Below are 22242 nucleotides of genomic sequence, written 5' to 3'. Positions count from 1 at the left end.
TTCTTCTTCAATTGTGTGCATGGTTCTCAGGCGGGATTCAACACATTACTTGTCATTCTTACAGTATCTTACTGTTTGTTTCTCTTCCAGCAAATGTTCATTCAGTCAAAGCCTACTGAGATCTGACAAGGCATCAACACTGTGATAGACATTGTGAATAAAAAATGAATAAAACATTATTTCTGCCTAGGAGGAGCTCATAGTCTAGAAAGCAGAGGCAGCATGTAAACATGTATATTATAGCACATTGTGCTAAGTATTACACACAGTGGTGTGAAAAGAAACGATCTTCCTCTGGAGGAGTTGATAGAAGTGTTGCCAGTGGATGCAACCGGTGTACCAGGTTCTTTTCCACTCCCAGAAAGAATTCAGAGGCAAGATGTAGTGGTTAAAAAAGTAAAGTTAGAATTTATTAAAGGATGGATAGGCACTCTCAAGGGGAGAGCAGGTGGGCTCAGGTGAACAGATGCCCTGTGTTTCTTTGGCAAATTGGTTACATTGGGTGTAAAAATAAATGGGCGGAATATTCATTGGGGAGGGAAGGGTTTGGTGTTGTATTCCCTGATTATCATCCCAACTCCACCTTTCCAAAGAGAGGAAGGATTTTTGTCCTTATTTAGTCTGGATCAGAAGTGTCATGGCAGTGCACGATGGGTACTTCTAATCTGCAAGGCTGATTTTATTGAAATGAGGGCATGATGAGCAAAAGGTTACAACTGGACACTGGAAATTCCTGCCTTTTCTCACCTTTCTTTGTCGGTCTCCAGGCCACTTATCACCCCAAAAGGTGTGACCCCTTATCAGCCCAAAGTTTCCTGTCTCTCTTTCTCTGCCCAGGGACCTCTTGCTCTTACATAATGTATGGTTTCCTGCATTTGGCCTCTGCCCCTCCTTTCTGCCCAATTCCTGCCATTTGGTCTGTGTCCCCTTCTCTCTCCTCATATCTAGCTATCTAGCTATCTGCCTGCTAGAAGGTCTCATAGAAAGTGACATTTTATTAGTCTTGAAACCTAAGTAGGAGTCTGACAATCAGAAAACAAATAATTGAGGAACATGCTGATGTGCTCAGGAAGGTCTGATGGGTTAGGTGTCGTTGGATGTGTGGTGGATTGAGTAGCACGGATCAAACTGAGAGGGTCTGTGTTGAGGGGATTGGATTTTATTTTAGAGGCAAGAAGAGAGAGAGGAAATTCTTTAAGCAGGGGGAGTTTAACAATCAGATTTGTCTGTTGTCATTGACCTCATTATATGGCTCTGGGTTTTGGAATCTGAAAGGGGTCTGCTCTGCTTGTTTAACTGGAGGTGCTCTGGGTAGGCTTTCAATAGAGAACACTTGTGCTAATTCACTTTCTCTGTTTATGATTCCTACCCTGTCTTCCAAATGCTGTCTATCTCTTCTTGGCCAGGGTTGGACATACACTAACAGCCTTTGTCTCTTTAAACCCCATTTTTCTGTTTTGACACTTTTTTTCTTCAGCTATGCTGACCTGGTCTTTAGATGTATCGCTGTCGTTTTGGCCCATCCCACCCTGTGTTTCAATCACTCAGGCACAGCCAGCAGCAGTTGCCGCGCCCACTCAAGAAGTTGCCCAGCCAGGAAGTTTGTCCGCAGCAGCGCGCCGTACTGACGGTAGCCGCGCGCAGGCGCAGTTCCGGGCTCCCGGCGGCGTGTTCCTCTTTCCCTGGGTTTCCGGCATCCCGGCAGGTGGATCCCGGCTCATTGCAGTCAGCTTCCGGCAGCGGCTTGCCCTGTGTTCCAGTCCCTCGCCCCACAGTCTCCCAGCTCCCGGAGTAGCTGCTCTGGCCCACACGCCTCCGCCAGCGACGGACCCATGGCCGAGCGCGGGGAACTCGACCTGACCGGCGCCAAACAGAACACCGGTGTGTGGCTGGTCAAGGTAAGGTTTGCGCCGCTCGCGTTTGCGCTCCTCCTTAAAGCAGTTTAAGTGACTTGAGACCGTCCCACCCTGTGCGCCTTTTAAAGTTCTTACGACCATCTCGTTAGAGCTTCACTTATCTTCAGAGGCTGGACTCATTGTTAGGCTCGTTTGCAGATGGAGAAATTAGTTGAGGGACGCCCCAGTATCTTTCAGCCAGTTAAGAGCCCGAACCTACCTGGAGTGGATCTCCTTTCCACGCGACCTGGTTTTTCTGGGGCCCTGTCTTGGTGTCCCCCAACTTGAGCGGTGTATTTTACCCTAGACTGAAGAATTTCTGTATTTCCTCTTGGTGAAACTGATTTTAGTTATGAGTCTGTATGAGGAAGTTGAGTGGCTGCTTCCTGTACAGTTTTCTCAAAGTAGAACTGGCCCCTGCGTACCTTTAAAGTGTTCTTGTAGGTTGATAGCTCTTAGGGAGCTCGCGGGAGAGCTGAGAGAGCTCTGAACTCACGGAAAGAAAGGCCATGGACTGGAGTGTTCTTTTAGAGCATGACTTGGTCTCGTAAAACTGACCATCAATAATTTTTTTTTTTTTGTAAAGACAGCAGTTTTGATTAGCCTTTAGTGAGCACAGTATTTGGGTTTTTTCATATTGGGAAGTGTTGTCTCTTACTTAGAAGGGTTTCATAAGACATACGTATGTTCAAAGTATGATTTTGACAGTCTTTGAAACTCAAGTAAAGGGACCTTTGGTTTGTTAAATTTCTTAAAAACTTTCATTGCATGGCTGAATTCTCATGAGTTAAATGTGAGAGGCCCTTCCTGTCAAATTCTCTGAAGTAGAGATAAAGCTGGCAAGGTTTTTAGGAGTAGTGGGATTTTTGTAAGCAATGGGTATATTGGAACCTGAATTAAAAGAAACGCTGTCTTTTGGAGGGGAATGGACAGGTGGAGGTATTGATGAGCACTGCATTAGGTCCAACCAGTAGCTTTCTAGCCAGGAAAAAAAGTTGTATTTCAAGCCCAGTCAACCTTTCTCTTACGAGCATTTTGATTAATGTTTGTTGGAGGAGAGGATCAGGACAGGAGGGATGGACATCAGCCCATGTGAATACTGTGTCTTCCATTCAACAGCTCATATGCCACCAAGCTCAACTTTTCGCTTTTTACAGACAGGTAAGCAGTTGGACATTTGTGGCCAAAGAGAAAGCTCTATACCAGGGAGAGATGACCTGGAATGGGTCATACCCTCAAAGCCTTGCAGGAGAAAAAGAAATGTAGGTTTTTTAATGTACCAAGTATTTTACAAAGCGAACTTGTGACATAGGTACTAGTTACCTACATTTTTCAGGTGATAAAATTGAGGCTTAGGGAGGTAATTATCTTGCCTAAGCATGGAGCAGTGATTCAAGTTTAGATCTGTTTGGCTACAAAGCTTATGCCAGGAATAGGATATGTCTTTTCCCCCCTTAGGTCTCATTAATGAGTTATCTTCCTGGAGAACAAGGGTGAGGTGAGGAACTTTGTTTCTGTTACCTTGGGTTTTGTCAGCTCCGTATGTTGACCTTAAAGAAAACATGTAAGTAAAAGCCACCCGTCAGAGATTGGGGTCCCTGTGAAGCTGGTTCTCAGTCTGCAGGGGTTTGTTGTGTGCTCTTGGGATCATCACCTGTGGAAGGAGAAGAAGTTAAGTGGGATTGGGCAGAGGATGTGAGGCAGTCTTGGTGAAGGCTAAGGATGATTCCACAGGGAGCCCTCCTTCTGTCCTGAGTCGGCGAGGTATACCCTTTTTGCCAGTCATAGCAGTGGTTTGCCCCAGGAAGAGTGTGTGATCGTGGCCAAAGGGCCTCTCTTCAGTAGTGGCAATTCCAAACAAAGCTAACAGCTGAGAGCTATCTGTGGCCACACCCCTAGCAGCTGGGGGAATAAGGCCTTCAGTCTTAATAAGGAAATGGGTGTCACAAGTGTGTGTAATACAGCGCCCTTAATTTGCTTGTACTCTGGGAGAAACAGGGCTTTGGATACTAGTAGTTGGGAAACAAGATACTTGATGAAGCAAAGTTGGCAAACAAGCTTAAGGGAGTGATGTCTGTATATATCACCTTAGCACCTTGACTTCAGAGGCACAGTTGACCTTACTACTGTGTAGCTTGAGTGAATGGGTGGGCGGGTTGATTCATCCAGCCTGCTTTCAGTGATTGCCAGTCATTGTGCTAGGCTCTCTGAGCAGGAATAGACATGGCCCATGCTCTGTAAACTAGGATCCATCGTCTACTGCAGGAGACAGACATCAAATACTGGTCCTAATGAAAACAGTTACAAACAGATAAGGACACTGAAGCAAGGAATGTTGTTTTGTGAGTGTGAATAACAAAGGAACTTGACCTAGTCTAGGAGGTCAAGGGAGGTTTTTGCCCTGAGGAAATAATGCTTAAGTGAGTCATTGTCTTTCACTGTCCCTAGTCTTGGGAAATCTGGAAAGACATCCCCTGTTGTACATAGTATCTTGTCTCCATCTGATTTTCATTAATAAATGTGGAGACAGTAGAAACAACACAGATATCTCACAACTGACATGTTGACAAGAGTGTTTTGGGGAAATTTACTAACTAGATTTCAGGTGTTCTTATCCAAAAAAGGTAATTATGTGAGGAGACAACATGTTCATTCGCTTGACTGTAATCATTTCACTGTGTATATCAAATCACCCTGTTGTACACCTTAATATATACAGTTTTATTTAAAAATAAAATGTTTTAATTAAATACTTGTTTTTTGGACAGCTGATCTTTTTTGGAGCCTTGGAACCATATATATCATTATTTTTTCTTTTCCTTCTCTTTTTTTCCCCAACTTAATGTAAATGGACTGAAACTTCTGGGAAGCCCATTTGCATAAGCTCTTGGTGTAGAAAGTTATGCATGATTGACATACTATCTTACTCCTTGTATTCTATTTTTCATTACAAGGGCATATACTATATCGGCAACCTTTTGAATTAAAGAAGCTGGTAGGCTTACCTGGGAACTTAGTGCTTTGAAGAGTACCTGGTGCATAGTAAGAACTATGTAGATGTCTATTAAATAAGTTGAAAGGCTTTGAGAAGAACAGTATCATCTGACCTATGTATTAACGTAGTCGCTGTCTCTGCTATACTGAGAATAAAGTGGACATGGACAGGAGTAGAAGCAAGGAAATCAGGAGGCTAATAAAATACTTATACGTGAGATGATGGTGGCTTGGATTAGGATGGTAACCCTGAAATTGGTGAGACGGAGATGGAGTCCGGATGTAAGTTGAAGGTGTTGCTGACAAGCTATATCAGTTGATTGGATGTGGAATGTAAGAAAAAGAGCTATTCAGGGTAACTCCAAGGTTTCAAACTGAGTGCCTGGAAGAATGGAGTTGACTTTTACTTGCAGGAAGAACAAGTTTATGAGGGAGAAATAAAAGTTCTGGTAGGAGGTTTTGAGTTTGAAATGTCTACTGAATATTCAGATGGAGAGTTTGAGTAGGCAGTTGGATATATCAGTTGGGACTTGAGGGGAGAGCTATAAATTTGGGAGTTGTCATTCTATAGATGGTGTTTGAAGTCAAGAGACTGGATGAGATTGCATGAGATTGAGTGTGGATAGAGAAGAGGAGGGGTCTGAGGACTGAAATCAGGGCCCTCTAAGGTCAGGAAGCCAGGAAGATGGGAATCTAGATGTGCAGAGACCAAAAAGAAGAGTCCAGAGAAGTAGGAGGAAAATCAAGAGAGGCTGTAGTGATTTGAAGCCATGTAAAGAAAGTGTTTGAAGGAGGAAACAGTAAGTTCTCAAATATCGTTGATAGGTCTGTAAGGTGAGTACTAAACATTGGCTTGGCAATATGGAGAACTTTTTTAACCTTGGTCACCAATTTCAGTGGAGTGGGGACAGCCTGTCTAGAATAGAACGAAATGGCAGAGGAGGAACTGTAGTTAGCCAGCAGACAACTCCTTCAGGGAGGCAGAGAAATGCAACAGTGGGTGGAAAGAATCATAGGGTCTGCCCTTACTAGGTGTGTGATCATGAGTCAGTTTGCTGACCTCCCTGTGCCTCAGTTTCCTCGTTTGTGAAATGGAGAAAATAATAGGATTGTGTGAGCATTAAATGGTTAAAACATTTAAAAGAGTGTTACTCGATGTATCATTACCTAAAGCTGTATAATATATCACCACAGACTTAGTAGCTTAAGATAGTGCACATGTATTATTCCATAGTTTCTTTGAATCAGGGGGCCTGGCATGGCTTAGTTGGGTCGGTTGCTTCACAGTCTCCCACAGATTGCAATCAAGGTGTCAGCCAGGGCTGGATTCTCAGCTGAAGTTGTGACTGGGGAAAAACTGTTTCCAGGGTTCTGTGGTTGGCAGAATTCAGTTCCTCCAGGGTTGTTGGACCGAGGGCCTAACTTCCTAGCTGACTGCTGGCTGGAGCCTGCTTTGTGTTTCTTGCCACATGGGCTTCTCCAAAATGGCAGCTTACTTCATTGGAGCTGCAAACTGAGAAAACAATGAGAGAAGCAAGACAGAGGTCACAATCTTATGTAACCTAATCACAGAAGGACCATCCCATCCATCACCTTTGCCATGTTGTTATTGATCCGAAGCAAGCTACAGGTCCTGTCCTCACTCAGGGAGAGGCGATTACACAAGGGTGTGAGTATAAGGAGGTGGGGATCCCTGGGGTCCATCTTAGAGTCTTCTGCCATATTTATTAAGCGCTATGAGTGATAGCTGTCGCCACCACCGCCATCAACACACAATCAAATGAAACAATAAATAGATAAATTAATAAAATAAGTGGCTGTAATCAGGATTAGGTTCAGCCAGGCCAGTATGACGGAGAGAGTTAGGGCCAAGGGAACGGTTGTAATGATGGGCTATGAAATGTAGTTCCATTAGAGAGAGACATGAGGACATAAGCAGATGGAGGACAGAGTAAAGATGCTGGAGTCAGTGATTTGAGGGATGGAAGAATAGTTGGAGTCAAAATACTGAGGAGAGGGCCAGGAAGTTATGAGACAGTGGTCAGATGGTTCCTTGAAATACAGATTATGGAAAGGGTACTGTTATTGATAATGAGAAAGTCTTACAGTATCTAAATATAGGCCTCATTTGAATCAGTAACTTGAAATAAGATGAAGAGAGTATCTCTTCTCTAAGGACTTTATTAGGGAATACAGCTTGAGATTGATTGGTAGAATAGTCGATCTGTAGAACACAATTTTCTCTTTGATTAGTGTAATGGACAAGAAGATTCCCTGGGGCTAAAAATCAAAGACAAAGCAAGAAGCAAAGGCCAACTTAGGCAGTGTTTCAGGATTGAGGCCATGAGGTAATAATTTATTTGGATTCAAGGTTTTATTTGGTGTTGTAACAGGATTTGTCCAGATGAATTTTAGATCTTTATTTAGTTCTGACAGGTAGTGTTGTGGACATTTGCTTCTTTGACTAACTGGTTCCTCTTGCTCTGACACTGTAACAGCACCCTGAGTTTGCTTTGTGGAAACCACTGCTCCCCTGTCCGTTCTGTGTGGTTCTAATGGTGCTGACTCTCCCTCTCCAAAGGTGTCATTGACTCAGTCTGAACAGTGAAAGGATCTCACTTCTGGGTTCAGTTACAGGCCCAAGGAAGGACACATGACTGGTCAGAGCCACAAGAGACAATCACGTTTTTGCTGGGGCTTCTGGGAAAGAGAACTCTTGTTCTTCAGAAGTAGCTTTAGCCATCTTGCTGCCTAAGGGGGAAGGCTGTCAAAGTGAGTCAGTGTTGTGAGGAGAAGAAATAGATGATGGAAGAGTCCTGGTGACATTATTTGAGCCTTTTATCAAGCCACTTAAAACTACGTCTGGAATTCTTAGTTACTTTTGTCAGTAAATCCACTGTATGGGTAAGTGGGTTTTCTTCTCACTGATAATCGAAGGAGACCTGATAGGTGATAGCTACAATTATCGTAAGGAGTTTGCCAAATCTTGTAAGCTTGTGTGAATAAGTGGAGTGCAGTGTAGGGGAAATCTTCAAAACCCCCTTTCCCTTAGGGTCTTTTACATGCTTTTATTAGTTTGTGGTGTAGCAAAGAGAACATCAGACCAATCTGGAGTCTCTTATGTCTGATACTAGCTAACCTGTGTCTGACACTAACTAACCATGTTATTTCCCCTTTCTGAGCCTTGGTTTTCTTATCTATGGAATGAGGAGAGTGGTAGCAATTTTGTGGGGTGATTGGAAGGATTAATGGGATAGCAGATGTAAAATGGATAGCATGATACCTGACACTGCTGGCTCCCTTCTCCTTCCTCTTCTGGTAGTCTTTCTCAACTCTGAACTTTTATTGGACTTATTTGGGAACATAAATTCATTATTGTTAAGTTATTTGACCAGTTTTAGTTTTGTGTCACCAGAGCTTGGAACTTGATCAGTTATTACAGGCAGAAGGTAAAATTGAAGCCTTATATCACTTTATGTTTAAAAAGATTTGTTAGCATCCAAAATATAGTCTAATAATGTTTTATTTTGTTTTAGGTTCCTAAGTATTTGTCACAGCAATGGGCTAAAGCCCCTGGAAGAGGTGAAGTCGGAAAACTGCGGATTGCCAAGTAAGTTATTTATGTATTTTTGACATTTTATAAAACTTTTTTGTATTTTTTACAAGTACTTTTAAATGTAATTAGAATTCCTTTTCAGGCAGGGAATTTATCTGGAAAATAAGAAGTAATGAGCATGCCAAGGCTTATCAAGAGATGGTTAGGTGCCCTGTAAGGATTCGTGTGTGCACACATACACACACACGCACGCCTCCAGTGATAGTTGTAAATATCAAGTAAAATTTATTGGTGAAAGCTGCTGGCTGAGCAGTAGCAGAGTGTGTGGTCCCTTATCCCTCCATCCTCTCCACGTCTTGTGAGGAGGTATGCTTGAGTTGGGCATAGCTAGATGCACCAAGTGAAGTGCTTCTGTAGGAGGATTTTGCCGTTGTGCCACTGACCTATTTATAGAGGCTTTGGAAGAGGGTAGGGAGCACCTAGTAAACAATGTAAGAGTGTTTCCTGGTTGAGGAAATGGCCTTATTTGAAAGGGAAGCCGCCATAGCTGAGCTCGTGTCAGCCAGAGGCCTTGTGTTCCCTTCTTTCTGTTCATTCATTCTTAATCCAGCTCTAATCCAATTTCCACACCCACTACTCCATTGAAATAGCTCTGGTCTGCCACCAGTATCCTCTTTATCATTTAGCTTTTGTTTCATAACAGACCACCCCAAAATTCAGTGGCTTGGAACAAAAACCGTTTTATTTGCTTATAATTCTGTAGGGCAGTTCTGGACAGTTCTGGTTGGGGCTGACCTGGCTGGTCTTCCTGGCTAGAATGGCCTTACTCGTGTGTCCGGTAGTTGGCTTGCTGTCAGCTGGGGGAGCGGCCACGTATGTTTCATCTCCACATGCTGAGTCACATCATGGTGAAACAGTTCCTAGCGAAAGAGACGGAAGCCCCAGTACATAAGCACGTTGCAAGCCTATGCTTGCATCATATTTGCCAAATGTAAATGTAACTTGTAATATACTCCACCCTCCCTCCACCTCTTGGTGGGAATCGCAGCAAAGAGTTTGGAGTCCTTTTTTTTCCTTTCTTAGAACAATCTACCATGGCCACATTCTTAAATCTAAGAGTCAGCTAGCGGCTCTTCTTAATTGACCTTCAACAGAATTTGACATAGTTGATCACTTCTACCCTCAAATGCTTTTTTTTTTTCACTTCACTTCCGGGACAACAGTCTCTTGATTCTCGTCTCTCACTGGCTGTTCCTTCTCAGTCTCTATTGCTGGCTCTTTCTCATGGCCTCAATCTCTAAGTGTTACTGGATCCCAAGGCTCAGTCTTTGGTTCTTTCCTTCTGTCTCTTTTGAGTGACTTCCTGGGAGGTCTCATCTGGCTTCATGACCTACCAGTGTACTTAAAGCTATATCTCAAGCCTGACCTCTACCCTGATCTTCAGACCCATATCTGACTGCCTCCGTCACGTTTCCACTTGGATGTCTCAGAAGCATCTCAGACTGAATCATTACTATTCCTCTGTTCCTTCTCTCTGGAACACTCTTCCTTTAGAAATCTCTACACCTTGCTCCATACTTAAGGTCCCTGTTTAAATATCAGCTCAGCGAGGCCTTTCCTGACCGCCCTGTGCCATCTCCTGTACTCTTTTTTCCCCCCTGTACCACTTACCGTCATTCTTTCATGTAGTTAATAAATATTTATTCAGCTTCTGCTGTGCCCATCTGACATACTGTGTATTTGCTTGTTTGTGTATTGTCCATCTCTCCTCTTAGATTAGAAGCGCCACAGGTCAGGATGTTTGTTTTGTTGACTGCTGTTTCTCCAGGGTGTAGAGCAGTGCCTGGCAGTGAATTTTTGTTGACTCAGTAAATGAAAACTGCTATGACAAACCAGTAATAATAGCTGTTTTATTCTTTTATTTCCTTAAGCTGTAGTTCTAAATGTGAGAGTTGCTTACCTTTTTCCTGCTTGCTCTCCCGTAGTACAGAGCCTAGACCTCTTTTTGCCTGACATACCCACTCTATGCAAAGCTTATACTTTGGGGGAGATGATTTTAAAGTTTCCTCATTAAAGCCAGCCAGCTGTGGAGTTTGGATTTGGTGGACACCCTGTGGGTTTTGTTCTTTGAAGGAACAATGCTGTGTTCTTGGATGATGTCGTGTCTTTAGAGTGAAAAACTTTGATACCTTCATGTGTTTGTGCCCTAAATATTTTGTTCTGTATCTTACTTGCATTTGTTCTGGGTAAATCTTTTAGTTCTTCCATTTGTTTTAACAAGATTTTTATTGGAAACAGGCATGCTTTCATATGCAAAGTTCTGAAGTTAGGTAGAGACAGTATTTTCTTAAAGAAATGACTACACATTTGGGGGTGGGAGGGTATGGTTTGGTGGTAGAGCTGGTAGAGCGTGTACTTGGCTTGCATGAGATCCCGGGTTCAATGCCCGGTGCCTCCATTAAGGAGGAAAAAAAAAAAGAAGAAAAAAGAAATGACTACACATTCAGTAGCAGAACTGGACTGGAATTCAGGCCTTTGAGTAGTTAGAAAATTCCAGCTAGTACCAGTTCCAGCTCTGTCACCTACTGTTAATGAGACTTTGGACAGGTACTTAATCTTCGAAGTTTAGACTCTCTTCTTTTCCCTACTATCAGCTCCTGGAAACCTCTGTGTAAAGAAAAATACGTAGCTGAGGAATGTAAAATCCTTCTTTTGGTGTGGGAGGAGCGGGCTAGTATGGGACATAGAGTAAAAGGAGCCAGGCTTTAGGGAAAACTTCGCAAGCGCTAAGTACTACTTTGGTCCCTGAAGTAAATATTAAAGATAGCATGCTAAATAAGCAGTAATGGGTGTGCTGTGATTTTTCTTGATCATCCTTTGGGGGAAATTTCAATCTCTTCCTTAGTTTAAAGCAGATATTTTACAGTCACATCTGAAATGCATAGGGTGGCCATGCCTCCAGGTTACGGCCAGTTTCATGTTTTACAGTCCCCGGTTTACCTGTTTTTCCTGTGCAATTATTAATAATATTCCCCCTTTCACTTTCCAGAGTGTCCTGTTTTTGGTAATAAACTATATGTTTGCCCTTAATAAAAACAGATGTGTGTATGTGTATTTTATATGTAGATAAAAGATCTAGCAGGTTTTCTACCTAACAAGAAATACCAGTCTTGCCTTATAGAAGATCTAGATCCTTTTAAAGATGAGAAGAGATTTATAGTAATTAGTACCCTAAGATTGCTATGGAAAAGCTTGAAAACAGCTTGCTCTGGAGTAGGTCTCCTAGCTATCTTGTTTATGTTTCTCATTTGCTTAGTTTTCATTCCTCTTACTGAATTACTAGATTCACTATTAAGTGTAGGAGGAGTGAGGAATGGCTTAGCAGTGCATGTGACTAGGTTATCAAGACTTCAGTTAATTTCAGTTAAATGTGAGTCATCAAGGTTTCGTGGCTATAGACAAAAGGCTCCACTAATAGATGAGTGTTGTTTAGAATGAAGTGGGATGATAACCCCACTGTTTTCTTTGCCAGTTAGCTTACAGCGCAAACATTGTTTTCGGTTTTTAGAGCTGCTGTTGGAGACATGGACAAATAAGTTCATTCAGTGGAGTGAGACTAGGCCAATAAGAAAACTAAAATCAGTTTCCTGTGAGGAATGTTTGAAGGTACTATGGCTGTAAAGAGAAGATTTAGGGCAAACCAGGTGAAACTGTCTTCAGATATTTTTAAGACTAGAAGATGTATAACCAGCTGTTGATTCTTAGAGGCAGATTAACTAGTTTGTGGATTATATGTGTGGTTAAAAAAAGAGTATATTAGGGTGAAAAATGAGAAACAGCTAAGGTTTTAAAAAGGCAGTGTAGCATACTGGTTGTGAGTATGGACTCAGGTCAGCTCTGGGCTTCGTCCAGAGCTTGTCATTTACTAGCTGTGTGATGCTGTGCGACTTTTTTTTTTGCTTATTACCCTGTCTATTTCCTTATCTGTTACAAAGAAATGGTATTAATACCTCATAGGTTCAATGCATGTAAAATACTTAGTGTTCACCTATTGTCATGCCACATACTGCACCGTACAGACAGTAGACCCTGCATTATGTCAGATGTCATGTGGGTATGGACCTCCCCTCCCCATCTGATATCCTTGAGTTAAGCAGCAGCGGCTTGCTTTGCAATAGGCCAGAAGCTAGGAAGAAATCCATGGTGTGGATGTTTGTTCCAGCAGACCCAGAGCTGTGGGGTAAAGGAATTGGGAGAAGCAGAGGGGAGGGAGAAAACATGCAGCTGGGAATGCAGCTCTTCGCAAATGTGGTTCTGTTTATACCTGAAAAAAGTAAGAGTCAAGTTATGAATGAAGTTGAGAAGTTCTGAAGTTATGAAGATGAGAGTAACAGACTTATTTGAACAGTTGGTAACATTTGGACAATTTATGTGATGTTCCCAAACCATTGTACTTGGATTATTTTTATACCTTTGGACATCTGATGTGTACTGCATTTTAGTTGGTTCATAGTTTTGCTTTAGCCTGTTTAATTTTAAAACCAGCCTTTCCACATCAGCTGCCTCAAAAAACTTCAGTTTTCAAAATGTTTAATATACATTGTATTTTACTGACAATCATGTTATCTGTTCTAATACAGTTTCTCTCAGAGACATTTAATTTCTGACTTTATTTCTAAACACATTTAACACTCAGGTTCATAGGGGGGCCTGCTAATAATAGAAAATATGCAAATAAAAATCAATGAGGTAATTTTTTGTTATAAAATTGACTACATTTAGAACAATATTATACTGTTTAAGGACTTTAAATCAGTCCAAACTTTGAAGGGCAGTCTGGCAACACATACATACATAATATACAGACACAGGTGTATATACACGTCATACACATTCACATGCACACATACACACTGCTGCTCAAAACAAAGTAGAATAATAATCCTACTGTTTTCTCTGCCAGTTAACTCACAGTGCAAGCATTATGTTCAGTTCTTGGTGCTACCCTTATGGAAAGACACCGACAGACTCATCCAGCAGAGTGAGACTAGGATAATGAGAAGGCTAGAAATATTAATAATAAAATGTTGATGCCTTTGACCCAGCTGTTCCATCAATATCTAGGAACTTATCCTGTGGAAGTAACAAGTTAGTGATGCAAAGATTGATGTACATGGATATTCATTTCAGTATTGTTTGTTATAGAGAAAAATTAGTAACATTCTCAAATTTTTTGGTAAGGGATTAGTTAAGTAAACTGGGCACATTTAAAAATTATTTAATATTTTTATTTTAAAACAATCTCAAGCAACAGAAAAGTTGGAGAACAATAGAAAGAACTTTTTCACCATGTACACTCATGTAATGCAGCATTCTCCTGTGACTTCAAGAATGTAATTTGAGTAAGTCCATATCTTCTAATGTATAGTACATTGATATTAACAAGAGATCTTTATAAAGTTAGAAATATTGAAAGCCACATTAACTATTTCACTGTTATTATTATAATAAATAATATTTAAATCTCTAAAGAAAGCAGTGGAAGTTTCCCTTAGGGATATCTCCTAAACTCAGAATGTATTCAAGTATATGCCTCATTGGAAAAAAAAAAAAAAACTATTACAAACATGGACTTTCTCCTGTGTAATCACAGTTCACTCTTCCAAATCAGTAAATTAACATCAAGTAGTACTACTACCTAATCTTCAGACTTCACTCAAGGTTTGCCAGTTGTCTGAATGATATTTTATAGCAAAAGTATCTGGTCCACAATCTCACTTTGCCTTCTGTTGTCAGACCTCTTTAGTGTCCTTAAATCTGGAACATTTGGAAGTCTTTCCTTGACTGTGATATACTGTATCAACATCAACACTGTGTGTGTTTTCAAGGTAGTTATTTTATAAAATTTGAGTTTGATATTTCTTCATGGTTAGATTCTGGTTATGTATCTTTGGCAAGTATATTACAGAAGTGAAGCTGGGTTCTTCTTGTATTCTAACAAGATTTGCATGTTTTCATTTGTTTCATTGTGGTAGTGGTAACTTTGATGACTTGATTAAGGAGTATCTTCTAAGGTTTTTCACAGTAAATTTACTCTTCCCCTTTGTAATTAAGAATTCTGTGTGGTGGTACTTTGACACTATAAAAATACTCCATTCCTCATCAAATTTTCCATATTAATTTATTTATTTATGTTAGTATGAACTCACGGATTCCAGTTTTGTTCAGTGGATCACAGTTTGCTACCATCATTTATTCTGATGTTCAAATTGTCCAAAGTTTAGCTGGTGGAAGCTGCTTCTAGCTGGCACCCATGATCTTTCTTTTCTTTATTGTGGTAAAGAACGCATGTAATCCATCTTAACCATTTACCATCTTAACCATTTTTAAGTGTACAGTTCAGTAGTGTAAGTTCCATATCCTTGTGACATGTCCTCATCATTCTTTTGAGGACTTACTTTTTGTTACAGAGAGATGTTTTAGACTCATCTTGTCCATTTCTGTCTGAGCCCTGGAGGCAGTCATTTCTCCATGGAGCTCTGGTTCCTTCTAGATAAAATGGGATTTAGAAGCTAAGATCTGGATACCACCTTGCTCCCAGACCGTCTCAGCGGGCAGAGCTAGGACTGATTGGGAAGAGGCTGTGGTGAATTCAGTGCCTGCCTGTGCGTGTTGAGGGGATTGTTGTCATGATGAATTGGGGGCACATTGTTGCCAAATCTTACAGTCTTTGAATTAGAGTTTTTGTCTTTTCTGGATATATGCCCAGGAGTGGGATTGCTGGATCACATGGTAACTCTATTTTTCAGTTTTGTAAGGACCTCTATACTGTAGGTATAACTGTTAGGTAAATGAAACTTCTTCAGCTGGACAAAATAGCAAAATTTGCTGAAGTACTGTATATCTGGTATTAAATATGCCATTCACGTGTTGCTGAGTGCTAAAAATGCTCAGAAATAAAGATAAGAATTGTAATAAGATCATCATTTGGATAAAGTATTATTAGGACAGGTTATAATAATGTTAAGAGACACAAACTCACAATATTTAAAATACTCGTGTGGGAGTAATGGGAATTTGTTTTTCCTAAAGGAGTACAAATTGGAGTAGTTAGGACAGCCAAGGGTAATCTTTGTAAATGTACTATTTTAGTAAATATGAAGTAGTGTTCTTTTAGTTCTTAGCTTTCAGTTGAAAGAAACATGAAATTAAATAATTAAACTTTTCTTTCATCTCTTTCAGGAATCAAGGACGAACGGAGGTAAGATTATTTTTATGAAAATTTTATTTAAAACTTGAGATTTTACTATGCGTTAGTAGTAGTAAAGAGACGGTAGTGTTTGCATTCTGGGAAACTCCACATCAAACTGGTGGCTGATGGTCAGGAGCCCGTAGTATTATAAATGCCACTCTTGTATGAGTGAATGGGCTCTTTTCTGGTTGTTCATGCTTAGCATTTTTCTACTTTGACCTAAATATCCCCTCTCTTGGAACTATGACAATTAGTGTTGCTTCAGTAATACTTTAACAATGTTTCAGTGTAGCAAATGCATTTGATTTGGATTTTTAAAGACTGTAGATTTTAACTCATTAAGTCCAGAATGTAATTTCTGTACCTGACACATAATAGAGATATTTAAATAATATTTCATAATCTTTCTACATGGTTGGGAGATGAATATTTTAAGTTTATAAATCTTTTTAATATAAAATCTGGGGAGATCTGGCATATGGTGAAAATCATTTTGAAAGATCACCTACTGTGTCTTTTTTATTCTAAACCTCAATATTGAATTATCCTTATAAATATTTAGTTGTATTTATTTAAATATTCAAAAATAAAACAGTACTGTGTACTCATACAGGAGTCATTGGACCTAAAAAGGAAAGATATCCTCTGCTTATGGGAGTGTTTAAGCTTTAGAATAAATAAGGTCACCTCCCCCTGCTTCAAGAAGTACAGCTGCTTTCTTAATATTGTTAAAATGTTCATTCATTCAGCAAATACTGTTTTCCTACTTTGTGCCAGGCACTTGGCTAGCAGATGGATGGATGGATAGATAGACAAATTATTTAGTTTATTTAAAGATATAAATATAACAAGACATGGTCCTTTGACTTCACACACCTTAGGAAAAAAATTTATTTCTATTTTAGAAATAGAATTTTTTCAGCCATAGACCAGAGGAAACATTTGTCTAAATAATGTGTATCTTTATAGTGGTAGATTAGCTCCGTTATTCTGACAAATGGGACTAGATTCTCTTTTTATGACTAATGATTAAAGATTGATAAAGTTTTTAAAAAATGCTTAATAAGATGGAAAAGATTCACATTAGAAAAGTATTTGATTTATAATCAGAATTTCTGTACAGATACTTTAAATAAAAAAGTCTGTTGTAATAAGCTCTGGGTTTTGTGTGTTAGGTGTCATTTACTTTGAATGAGGATCTTGCGAATATTCATGATATTGGCGGAAAACCAGCTTCAGTCAGCGCTCCTAGAGAACATCCATTTGTCTTACAAAGTGTTGGAGGACAGACATTAACAGTGTTTACTGAGAGCTCATCAGGTAAGTGGGAATAGAATTATTTAACGCAATTTCTATACATGTTGTATAGATTTTCTCTCTCAACATGTACTCTAAGGTCGTTGCCAGGGCTATTCCATCTATCCAGTCTCCCTCTTATTCCTGTCATTCTACTTCTCTGCTCTGAGTACTTTCCTGTGGTTGATGAAATTTTGGCTGTTACTGGAAGGGTTTAATTTCCATTTGGGGCATGAGGAAATAGAACAAAGCAGATGGAAGAGTATGGTGCATCAAGCTGTCTTCTAGGATGTTGAAGAAACAGTATTCTGAATTTTGTCAAGATAAGGTTATCCTTGCCTGTTTTGGTAAATTGATACTTAGCAACTATAAGTTGTGTTTTAAAAAATACTGCTTCATATTAGGGAATATTTTTGTCAGAATTTTGACTCTTGTAGGCTTTCTGTAGTTTTTAATGCATAGGGATTAGTTTTTAATGCATAGGGATTAACTTCTTTTGATTGGTTTCTGCTTCCAGGAAGCTCTGTGTAGTGTAGTGTTTAATTTTGTATTTGCTCTCAGATATTTTAACAGTTCAGTTAATTAGGAGCAAACATTTCAGTTTGTAAATTAGATATAGAGGGAACTTTTTGTGGCATATGTAAGAATATATGTTTATTTTCGTTGTTTCTTGGTTTTTAACCTTCACTGACTTGAGAATACTACTATTAAAGCAACAGGCCACCTCATTTGAACAGAACTAATTTCTCATATCTAATTCAGAAAGTTTATTTGTTGTATAAAGAAAAAGATCTATGGTTTTGTGAAATTTTCATTAAACATTACAAAGAAAACTGTAAGAAATTATAGTGTGTTAAGAACATCATTTAAAAAAAAAATCATTGCTTTAAAGGAGCATACAGTTGATCCTTGAATGATGGGAAGGTTAAGGGCACCGACCCTCGCACAGTTAAAAGTGTGGGTATAATTTACAGTCAGCTCTCCATAGCCAAGATTCCTCCATATTCGCATTTCTCTGTGCTTAAGATTCAACAGCTGTAGATGGTGAAGTACTGTGGTATTTACCATTGAAAGAGATCCGGTATAAGTGGACCCACATAGTTCAAACCTGTGTTGTTCAGGAGTCAGCTGTACTCAGATAAATTTTTTGTGGTATCTCTTGGAATGCCAATAGCTACATAAACTGGTGTCAAAAATACATGTCTTTCCTTACCATATGACCGAGGAATCCCACTCCTGGACGTATATCCAGAAGGAACCCTACTTCAAAATGACCCCTGCACCCCAGTGTTCATAGCAGCACTATTTACAGTAGCCAAGACATGGAAACAGCCTAAATGTCCATCAACAGATGACTGGATAAAGAAGATTTGGCATATTTATACAATGGAATACTATTTAGCCATAAAAATTGACAACATAACACCATTTGCAGCAACATGGATGCTCCTGGAGAATGTCATTCTAAGTGAAGTAAGCCAGAAGGAGGAAGAAAAATACCATATGAGATTGCTCATATGTGGAATCTAATAACAAAAACAAAAACAAAAATAAAACATAAATACAGATTAGAAATAGACTTATAGACATAGAAGACAAACTTGTGGTTGCCAAGGGGGCGGGGGATGGGAAGGGACAGATTGGGATTTCAAAATGTAGAGTAGATAAACAAGATTATACTGTATAGCACAGGGAAATATATACAAGATCTTGTGGTAGCTCACAGAGAAAAAAATGTGACAATGAATATATATATGTTCATGTATAACTGAAAAATTGTCCTCTACACTGGAATTTGACACAACGTTGTAAAATGATTATAACTCAATAAAAAACGTTTAAAAAAAATCTTAGATGTTGAAAAAATACAAAAAAAATACATGTCTTTCTTTTTTCCCCTCTTGGAGGTAGAATTTTAAAAATTGTAAATTATAACTTTTCCATCATGTGGTTTAAGGTGAAAAATTTGTTTTATTACATTATTCTGATGCCATAATAATTTGTAGTGTAGTATTATGGGAGGTAGAAAATGCTAAACATACGCATTTTCTCCTGGAGAAGATTCAACCATTCAACAAATACTTACTGTATGCTCCATTGTGTAGGGCATAGCGTAGGCACATTCAAGGAATCTGAAATTTGTCTTGCAATTAATGGAATGTGATAAGACCTGTTGAACCTGTGAGGTTTTCTCTGCTTTTGTGGTTGCCTCTGGAGTGGAAGAGGCATGGCACCAAGATGATAAGAAGGAAGCAGGGCCTGGAAAAAAGTTTGAGGTAGGGAGACTTGAACTTCCTTTGTAGAAAAAGTTACCCTATTTCAGATTTTTTTTACATCTTATTAAGTTGCTAATCTTTCCAAAGCATGGCTCATTGCAGGTACTTCTACAAAAGACAGTGATTTAGAAAGCCAAGGTTTCTTGTCCTCAAAATTAATCTTTCATTTTTGATCTTGTAAATTGTTTAGTTAGTGTTGTGCTCTTTTTGAACATTTTGTATTCACATTTCTGGTTACAGTGAACTCCAAAGTGAATATGGTATTATAAAGATTATCTTGGCAGGCATATGGAAAAGAATCAAGATTGTCATCTTCTGGAGTTTGGACAATGTGTTCTTGGTTTGTAGAACTGTAATAATACAAATACAGATCTAAGTTGCCATTAGATGGCGCACACTATAAGGGAAGTCTTTGCTTCTTTTTTTTCTTTTAATTTTTATTTATTTATTTTTTATTGAAGTATAGTCAATTACACTGTGTCAATTCCTGGTGTACAGCATAATGTCCCAGTCACACGTGTATATTTGTTTTCATAACATTAAAAGTTATTACAAGATATTTAATATAGTCCCCTGTGCTATACAGAAGAAATTTGTTTTTTAAATCTATTTTTATATATAGTGGTTAACATTTGCACATCTCAAAACTCCCAAATTTATCCCTTCCCACTCCCTTCCCCTCCCTGATAACCATAAGATTGTTTATTATGCCTCTGAGTCTGTTTATGTTTTGAAGATGAGTTCATTAGTGTCCTTTTTTTTTTTGGATTCCACATATGAATGATATCATGGTATTTTTCTTTCTCATTCTGGCTTACTTCACCTAGAATGATGATCTCAGGGTCTGTCCATGTTGCTGTAAATAGCATTATTTTATTCTTTTTATGGCTGAGTAGTATTCCATTGTATAAATATACCACAGCTTCTTTATCCAGTCATCTGTTGATGGACATTTAGGTTGTTTCCATGTCTTGGCTATTGTATATAGTGCTGCTATGAATTTGAGGTGCATGTATCTTTTTGAATTAGAGTTCCCTCTGGATATATGCCCAGGAGTGGGATTGCTGGATCATGTGGTTAGTCTATTTTTAGTTTTTTTGAGGAATCTCCATCCTGTTTTCCATAATGGCTGCACCAAATTACATTCCCTTCAGCAGTGAAAGAGGGTTCCCTTTTCTCCACATCCTCTCCAGCATTTATCATTTGTGAACTTTTTTAATGATGGTCATTCTGACTGGTGTGAGGTGATACCTCATTGTAGGTTTGATTTGCATTTCTCTGGTAATTAGTGATATTGAGCATTTTTTCATGTGTGTCTATTGGCTATTTGTATGTCTTCTTTGGAGAATTGCTTGTTTAGGTCTTCTTCCCATTTTTGGTTTGGGTTTTTGTTGTTATTAAGTTGTATGAGCTGTTTATATATTCTGGAAGTTAAATCTTTTTCAGCTGCGTCATTTACAAATAGTTTCTCCCATTCCAAAGGTTGTTGTTTTCTTGTACTCATGGTTTCCTTCTCTATGCAAAAGTTTATAAGTTTAATTAGGTCCCATTTATTTTTGCTTTTATTTCTATTGTGTGGGTAGCCTGCCCTAGGAGAACATTGCTAAGGTTTATGTCAGAATGTTTTGTCTATGTTTTCTTCTAGGTTTATAGTGTCTTGTCTTATGTTTAAATCTTTAAGCCATTTTGAGTTTATTTTTGTGTATAGAGTGAGGGAATGTTCTAACTTCATTTATTTACGTGCAACTGTCCAGTTTTCCCAGCACCACTTGCTGAAGAGACTGTCTTTTCTCCATTGTATATTCTTGCCTCCTTTGTCAAAGATTAGTTAACTGTAGGTGTATGGGTTTATTTGTGGGCTCTTTATTCTGTTCCATTGATCTGTATGTCTGTTTTTGTGTCAATACCATACTGTTTTAATTACTGTAGCTCTGTACTATTGTCTGAGTTCTGGGAGGGTTATTTCTCAAACTTCATTCTTTTTCTTCAGTATTGATTTGGCAATTCTGGATCTTCTGTGATTCCATTTAAATTATAGGATTATTTGTTCTAGTTCTGTGAAAAATGTCATGGGTAGTTTGATAGAGATCACATTAAATTCATATAGTGCCTTGGGCAGTATAGCCGTTTTAACAATATTGATTCTTCCAATCCAAGAGCATGGATATCTTTCCATTTCTTTTAAGTCATCTTTAATTTCCTTAATCAATGTTCTGTAGTTCACCATGTATAGGTCTTTTACCTCCTTGGTCAGATTTATCCCCCTAAGTATTTTATTGTTTGGATGTGATTTTAAAAGGAATTGTTTACTCTCCTTTACTGATACTTCACTTTTAGTATAAAGAAATGCAACTGATTTCAGTATGGTAATCTTGTATGCTGCTACCTTGCCAAATTCTTTAATCAGCTCTGTTAGTTTTTGCGTGGAGCTCCAAGTAGTCTTTGCGTCTTAATCTCAGGCATTTCTATTTCATGTCAGTGCTCCTTAACTCTCTTATCACCTTTCTGTGCTCTGATTTCCTTATGTATGAAATGCAGATAATAATTCTTTACATTAATATATAATATGAATACATTTTAAACACTTTGGAAAATACTTGGTACATGTATATACTCAGTAACTATTAGCTGTTATTACTATTATTAATATTAGGTCTTAATTTTCAACACTTTAGGTTTCAAATTTATTTTAAGGTGTGTGCATGCATTTTAGCTACATCTGGGCGTTTATCACTTGATAAAATTCTGCCAGTAGAGATTTTTGTGTTCAGTCTTTTTGATTGCATGGATAACCAAGGAAAAGGCTCTAGAATTATTAATAGTTCATTTCCTTTTCTGAGGAGCCTTGTGTCATTTGCTGTTTCTGCTCCTTAAGGTAATAGTTCTACATCTCGGTTCCTTGGCTCTCTAGGAAGTCATAAATAGACAGCATGGCAGCAGACTGCCATGACGTATTTAAAATGCTAGCTATGT

At 38.9% G+C, this 22242-nt stretch overlaps 1 protein-coding gene across 2 annotated transcripts in view; it reads left to right on the top strand.

The window, feature by feature from the left end:
* Positions 1 to 1610: 1610 nt before the first annotated feature.
* GTF2F2 (general transcription factor IIF subunit 2) overlaps positions 1611 to 22242 on the top strand; it is a 121406-nt gene continuing 100774 nt past the window's right edge. Inside the window, exons 1-4 of one of the 2 annotated variants that reach the window (XM_074378201.1) lie at positions 1611 to 1898; positions 8426 to 8499; positions 15688 to 15706; positions 16873 to 17017. In XM_074378201.1, the coding sequence (XP_074234302.1) occupies positions 1833 to 1898; positions 8426 to 8499; positions 15688 to 15706; positions 16873 to 17017 (304 nt within the window). In that variant the 5' untranslated portion in view covers positions 1611 to 1832. The remainder of the gene's footprint in view (positions 1899 to 8425; positions 8500 to 15687; positions 15707 to 16872; positions 17018 to 22242) is intronic. The other variant, XM_010951384.3, reaches the window with a different exon arrangement.

This window comes from Camelus bactrianus, chromosome 14, assembly GCF_048773025.1.
Source record: "Camelus bactrianus isolate YW-2024 breed Bactrian camel chromosome 14, ASM4877302v1, whole genome shotgun sequence".
NCBI lineage: Eukaryota > Metazoa > Chordata > Mammalia > Artiodactyla > Camelidae > Camelus > Camelus bactrianus.
This window is presented reverse-complemented; position numbering and strand designations above follow the sequence as displayed.